Source organism: Nannobrachium achirus (assembly GCF_963921795.1).
Source record: "Nannobrachium achirus genome assembly, chromosome: 5".
In the NCBI taxonomy this organism is placed as follows: Eukaryota; Metazoa; Chordata; class Actinopteri; order Myctophiformes; family Myctophidae; genus Nannobrachium; species Nannobrachium achirus.
In genome coordinates this window covers 18,616,247-18,623,405 of record NC_137814.1, presented here as the reverse complement: position 1 = coordinate 18,623,405, position 7,159 = coordinate 18,616,247, and the positions used below count along the sequence as shown (strand labels likewise).

General features: G+C 41.2%; 1 protein-coding gene across 1 annotated transcript in view; it reads right to left on the bottom strand.

The window, feature by feature from the left end:
* Positions 1 to 780: 780 nt before the first annotated feature.
* Positions 781 to 7,159, bottom strand: part of LOC308285757 (activated CDC42 kinase 1-like) — a 106,039-nt gene continuing 99,660 nt past the window's right edge. Inside the window, 2 exon segments of the mRNA XM_080726614.1 lie at positions 781 to 2,846; positions 6,143 to 6,273. Coding sequence (XP_080582740.1) covers positions 2,840 to 2,846; positions 6,143 to 6,273 — 138 coding nt within the window. The 3' untranslated portion in view covers positions 781 to 2,839.

The window sequence follows — 7,159 nt, the reverse complement described above, 5'->3', positions numbered from 1 at the left end:
TAGCCGAATAGTTTCCAAAACTCCGGCTGCAGTGCATTTTTGTTACCCGGGCGTATTTCTTTTGCCTTGTGGACACCGTAAACGGAGAAGTTCTTTGCTTGCATGCTTACGTCACCTTGTGCTCCTCGCCTCCTCCTCCTTGCTATGAGAGAATCCCGTGGCGGTCTCTGTAGAATATCCATATTTATGAGCGCATTCACGACATGTTAACATTAGAGAGCTCAGCTGTCTTGTTTAGGGATGGAGCCCTAATGAATGATTGTTTTAATGATATTTGTTACTCTTGTCAAATGTCATCTTCATAGATGGTGGTCACTGGCCAGCCACGAACTCACAGTTGCAAAATATACCAGTTATATTCTGAATGTGTTGTCTCACATAGCTTTCCACCGGCTTAATAAGCTGGATCGATAAGGTGCTCATTATCAATAACGAGATGCAGCCCTCGTCTTGTTAACGGAGCATATCTGACGCGCGCCTGCCTCTTCTCTTCGTCAAAGTTTGGATATCAACTGCCAATATCAAATGATTTCAAGCATAATGGAGACATACGCAGTACGCACGCATGCAGGCATTATTCCAGCCCATTCTCACCAGTTGTCTGACGCTTTGAAGGTGAGAATATGTTGATTATTCACGGCATGTGCTGCCTTTTAAATTATTTCCACGATCAGCACAAGCACAAAAAAAGGCTCTAGTGCTCTAATGTAGGCTGTGTAGCCTACATTATCTTCCATCTCTCTCCTATCTCTAACATGTGTGTCTGTCACTCTAATTTAGTAACGATGCTGCTTTAACAAGTACACTGAAGCATTCATATGATTATGTTCTCATTTCCAACTTGAGGCAACTTACTTAGAGATCAGATGTTCAAATAGGCTAAACATTTTCCAGGGACTATTACAAATTTAAAAAAGAGTCCCCATTATGCAAGTAAAGAACATTCGATTGTGGTTTAATAAATAGCTATGCAACGTTCTCCTCTGCTGCACCGTTAAACGGTCCCGTCTTACAAAGCTCTCTCTCTCTCTCTCTCTCTCTCTTTGATTGATAGAGTTACATTCGTTTAATGCTGAGAGAGAGAGAGCGCACCACACTCTCGACGATTCCTCTCCCCAGACTCCCCTGCTCTAGAAATAGTTCGCGAATTTATATTAAATTAATATTTAAATAGCAATTGTGCATGTTAAAGTGTGAAGATTGTGAAACTTGGACAATGCATAGCCTATAGATAGATAGCTGCTGCAATGATTGCATGAGAGCAGGGGGACGCGGCCAGCCGGCCACCCGCTTCGGTGACGCGCAGACAGGGATTTATAGCGTTTTGATAATACCGTGTGGACACACATATTTTTCTACACGGGCCCGTGTGGAGGCGTAGAGGTTTCAAAACGAAGTCAGAAACGCCCGGGGATTTTTTAGGTATGGACAGGGCCTAAGACTGAGGATTTTTCGCTGTAAAGCTCCCCAAAGCTGCCAATAATGAAGGTTGACCTTTCCTAACATCCTCTCGAGGTATATGAATGTTACGATGTTGTTTATATATTAAATAGAAATACTGTATAAATTGAACTGTTCAGTCAAACAAATTGCGATTGACTTTGTAAGAGCTGCTACTTTCTGACACTTATTGGAGAAACAACATGACCACCTACAGTATAGCAAGCAGTGGAGGCCTGAACAAAGTGCTATTATCTTGTGCTTTTCAACTCAACATGGGGCTTTACTCATAATGAGGATTTGCCTATAGCCACGTACAGCCTGTAACCATTTAAGCCATATGTTATACTGTCTTGTCCTTTGTTTGCTTTAAAAAAAAATACATGCTTGCCTTGTAGATCTATTCTCACAATTTTTAGCACCGCTCATACGTCCGGCTTTGTGTGTAGGTCCCTATGTATGAGTGTCCGTATGGGCATGGAACTCCATGTATGGAGATAACTAACGTCACGGACAGAAAGGCCCATACAAGGAGATATGCACGTGTGTCGTGTTTGACCGCACAGGTGCGAGTTTTGGAAAACCTCTGAAACATTTTGCCTATACATGCCCAAAATAGGGATGCCAGTTTGAAAGTGGCGTAGTGAGTTTGAAAGCAATACCTCATTCTTCAATGTCGCCAACAGCACAATAGGAAGAAATGCTCCTTAGTTGGTCAACAGTGTTAACTGCGGCAGTGATCATTCCAGTGAGAGGGATAGCATTCTGAATCTGTGGGCATCTGTTGGGGCATAAAAGTGCCCTCAACCGGGCAGTAAGAATCAAGGTCAGCACTAGATGACCAAATGACCCTGAATGCAGAAGCTTGCCATAAAGGTACATGTGTTTTTGGGCGGAAAACGGAGTGCCTACCGTTTCTTTTACTTCCTTTTTTTTCCCTTACTTACTTTTCAACCACTTAAGCCCCATATATCTACAAAAAGAGGGAACATAGTCCATCTACGTTGTGAGCTTTTAGACAGGATATTGCATTTTTTTTCCATTAATGTTTTTATGAAGACCTTTGACATTCCTAAAACAATAGCGACGCCACATTGGAAGGGCTTCCTACATCCGCAGTAACCCATAGCCTTCCTGCCAAGACAGAAAATGTGTCCCCGTGGCATGCGGCTGACGAGAACCTAGAATCACCATGAGTCGTGTGCCTGCCGGTTCCATATAAACATGCTTCAATCTTCCACACCGATGTCCCATGTCTGTCATGACAGGACAGGACCATGTGCGTCTCATGAGTCAAGAGAAAAGGAGGGATGGGAGCAGACTCCATCCGTCCGTTTACGATGACTGATAGATGAGGATAGTTTAGTTGAGAAACAGCCGTTGCTAGCACAGATGTTCATTATCGCCTGCAAAAAAGAAAAATAAGACAGATTCAAATTAGAAGTAATGCTAGACAAATGTATAGTGACAGAAAATACATACAGAATTTGAACTCGAGGAATGATCCTTTTAAATAGAACGTTGCCGTTGGGTGGAAAGTGTAAAACCGTTCCCTTAAAAATATATATTAAAAACAAAGACGTGAACTTGTAGATCTGCTATTTTGACTACTTTTGTGCAACACGCTTGTATGATGTAGAAGGCATTTTACGTAAAAAAAAAAGGTTTTGAGTGATTATTTGTTATAACTGTCTGCGTGTGTATCAATGCTTAGTCCCGTTTTGCTTTATTCTCTTGGACATACTAGAGAAAGAGCAGAAAGCCTGCAACACTCCAAATTAAATAAAGTATTTTTGGTGCACGGCTCAATACTAACATGAGGCAAAGAAGACAACGCTGAGGAAGACTGAAGGGTCGAAACGCGTACGTTGTCTCAGTCCAGAGAGGTGAATAAATCATGTGAAAAGGATTTCCTTGTGGTGCTGGTGACTTCTTTGCCTCTTGGACATCTCTGACAGCGCTCTAGTTCATCAAGTTATTATTTTATTGTAACCTTGACAAGACTGCTGCTGGAAAGAGTTAGGATTTAGGAAGGAGTTGGATCTGAGGTCTGAACAGAAAAAGTAGGCCTCCTAAAAAATCTCAATAGCATCTTGTAGAAATATTCTGTTACAAGTACTAGTCCAATATTACTTGAGTAAAAGGTATTGACATCAAAATATTCTTAAAAAACTAAAAGTAAATGTGCAAATTATGCAGAATGTCCCATTTTTTTAAATGTATGAATATCCTTGGACAATAATAAGCACTGCGACACGCTGTGAGCATGTAGATCGGCCATTTTCAAATAGGCAAAGTATAAAGGGCTGAGGTGATAATAATGTATGTTTTGTAATAATGTACAAAGCAACGAAAGTTTTCAAATAATTATAGTGGAGTCAAAGTACAATAATATCTCAGAGGAAAATATTATATGTCTCTGAGATAAGACTCCAGTAAAGTAGCCTCGCGTAGCCTGGCTTACTCATCTGCGAAGAGAAAAGCCTGGTGACAATATCAGGCAGAGACTGTTCAACTTCCGCCGTGAGAATTTCAACGGAAGACTACAACGCATGACGTAACTTCCGTTAAACACAGCACTTCCGCCACTTCCGCTAGAACCAACCGGAAGTCATATTGTGGCCAGGGTGCCAGTAAAGTAATATACCTTGAAAGTGTATTAAAGTACAGTACGTGAGTAAATGTTCTGGGTCATCCACAACTAGCCAGGTCTGCAACTATCCATTGTTTTCTTATCCATTATTCCATCGATGACTATTTTGATTAAATGGATAATCGAGAAACGCGTTTTCTTTGAACCATACTGTGTATATTCTTTTAAACACATTAACAGACTCGACACAAAAAAATAATATGACCATTGCTTTTTTTGTAATACTCGACAAATGAGTCTGATCAACCACATACGCCTATTTTATAATTGGTACTGTATATACAAGCTCACGATGCGTCGCCAAAACGATAAAAGTAATGTAATGTTTTATGATAGATACGTGTACCATCTAAACCCATTTGATTGTCAGGCAGAAAAATAGCATCTCCAAGTTTCAAATATAAAACTAAAATGTATTCCAAAGACTATGTCTAAAACTAAATCGAAATTTGATGTCAAAACCAACACTATCCAAAACAAGGTTGGAAACCCACTGGCATACATAAACGGCTTAAGCTTTACTATTTCAGCTCGTTTAATAAACGTTCTCTATTGGAGAGGGCAGCAATTAGGCAGCAGTTAAGAAGCTACAGTAGCCCCCTGAATCTCATCTGCAATGGAAAAGGGGCGAAATAATTAAACATCCTGGGACATTCTGTCTGGTAACTGCCGTTTCGATTTCTTCTAAAACAATGTCTAAGGAAATATTTACCAGGAGGTCAATGTCTGGAGGGCAGATCATTACAGCAGAACATTTCAAACACACAGCAGACGCTGTGTCAGTGGTGGAAAGTAACCAAGTACATTTAATTAAAGGACCACTTCTCCACTTTATATATATAATTGGTCCTCACTAATACTTAATACTGTACTTAAGTACAGATTTAAGATACTTTTTACTTCACTGAATATTTCCTTTTTTATATACTTTTACTCCACTTCCATCTCAGAGTCAAATATTGCACTTTTTTTTTTACTCCACTACAATTATTAGAACACTTTAGTTGCTAGTTACTTTGTAGATGTGGAATTGTGGATTATTTATTATTACAAAACATGCATTAACCACTTCACCCCTATTTAAACTTGCTATATTTGAAAAAAGCCGATCTACAAGCTTACAATGGATGTGACGCATTGTGAGCTTGTAGATCTTCTAATGGGTATATTACTATTGGTACTTCGAGAACATTTTGGTGGCCAATACTTTTGTACTTTTACTCAAGCAAAGGTTATAACAGAATATTTTACGTTCCAATATCGATACTTTTATTAAAGCAAAACATAAATGAACAAAAGAGTGCTCTTGCCACCACTGGTACTGTGCACAGTACAAGATAAGTCAGGGTTTAAGTCATTGTGTGTGTTGGTGCAGCGGTCGGAACTAAAGCTGTCATGAGCAGATGGATGCTTATTGCTTGCCATTAAAAGGTGGTAAAAAAAAGGAAAGTCCTCACCAGCGACGGTGCTATGTGTTCAAGACATTGGGCTTTAGTGTGGAGATCGATATAACTCATAGTTTTTAGAGCTCTGGTTCTCAACCTGCGGTCTAGGGACCTCTCTCCTTTCTCCTCGGAGCGCACACCAACAACACTGTAAACCTGTGATGTGACAATAAAGCTGATTGTGTTTTTAAATTTAGCCCTAGAATTATTGAATGCTTTAACCAGTGAAAAATAGCAGATATACAAGCGCGGCACCGAGTGCCGCGCTGCGAGCTTGTAGATCTGCTATTTTTGAAAAAGTCGTGAAAATGTGTGCAAATCTTTGAATATATATAAATTCTAATATAATGTCAGGGATCCTTTTAAGGCAGTGCATCATTACAATGCCCCTATAAAAGGCCTTTACTTTGATGTAGTGCAAAGATAAACTACAACAATGTTTATTACAGTCTGCCTTAAGTACGCTATGCCAATACATTTTGAATTCCGAACCTTTACTTGTAACAGAGTATTTCCACGTTGCAGTATTGATACTTTTACCAAGGTAAAATATGCGAGTCCTTTTTCCACCACTAGATCAGAAAAGACATGAAAGGAGCAGTACCTCTGCCTAGCAGTGGAACCGTAGTTATCCAGCAGCTGTGTGCACGCCACCTCCAGGTTCCAGTCACACATCTCTAGCACCTTCTGACACTCTGTCCTGCTCTTCAGACCGAGACAGAACAACTGTTCCACCTGGGAAGGGACGTGGGGAGAGGCAGAGACACATGGAGGAGGAGGAGGAGGAGGGAAGGGGAAGGGACGCGGGGAGAAGCAAAGGAGGAGGAGCGCAGAGCAAAGGAGTAGGAGATTAGATTTCACCGAAACGTCACGCAGGGATAAACAAAAAGACAAAAAGAAATACGAGTTAGGAGGAGCTGACTCTTTGTTGTTGTGGCGTGTTTAATCCGGTACAATGCACTATACAAAGAGGGGGAGGTGGTGGATTTGCACGGAGCGGCAAGTTTGTTTTGCTGGGATTTGTTTGGCGCGACCACATGCAAATATCCTCAGTTGACTTCGCAGACGACGGGGTGTGTGTGTGTGTGTGTGTGTGTGTGTGTGTGTGTGTGTGTGTGTGTGTGTGTGTGTGTGTGCGGGGACGGCATAGCTCAGCATAGCTCAGGGGGAGAGAAACCGTCATTAGAGCACGAAGGGTTCCCAGTTCGAATCCGAGCTCCCCCTGAGTTAATGTCAAAGAGTCCTTGGCTTGAGCAAGACTCTGAACCCCTAGTTGCTCCCGGTGAGTAGGTTGGTGCCTTGCATGGTTTCCTCCGCCACCGGTGTATGAATGTGTGCGTGAATGAGTGAATGTAATGCACAATCTATGTAAAGCGCCTTGGATAAAAGCGCTATATAAATGCACCATTTACCATTTGTGTGTGTGTGTGTGTGTGTGTGTGTGTGTGTGTGTGTGTGTGTGTGTGTGTGTGTGTGTGTTTTATGACCTTCTCTGGCTTCGACGTTTAAATCTACCTATGAAGGTGGATTCTGCTTTTCAATGGGAATGGAGTGGTTTCTTGCCATTTGCAGGTTTCTGCAAAAATGCGTTCCATTCTCCATAAAAAGAATTAAACGCAAA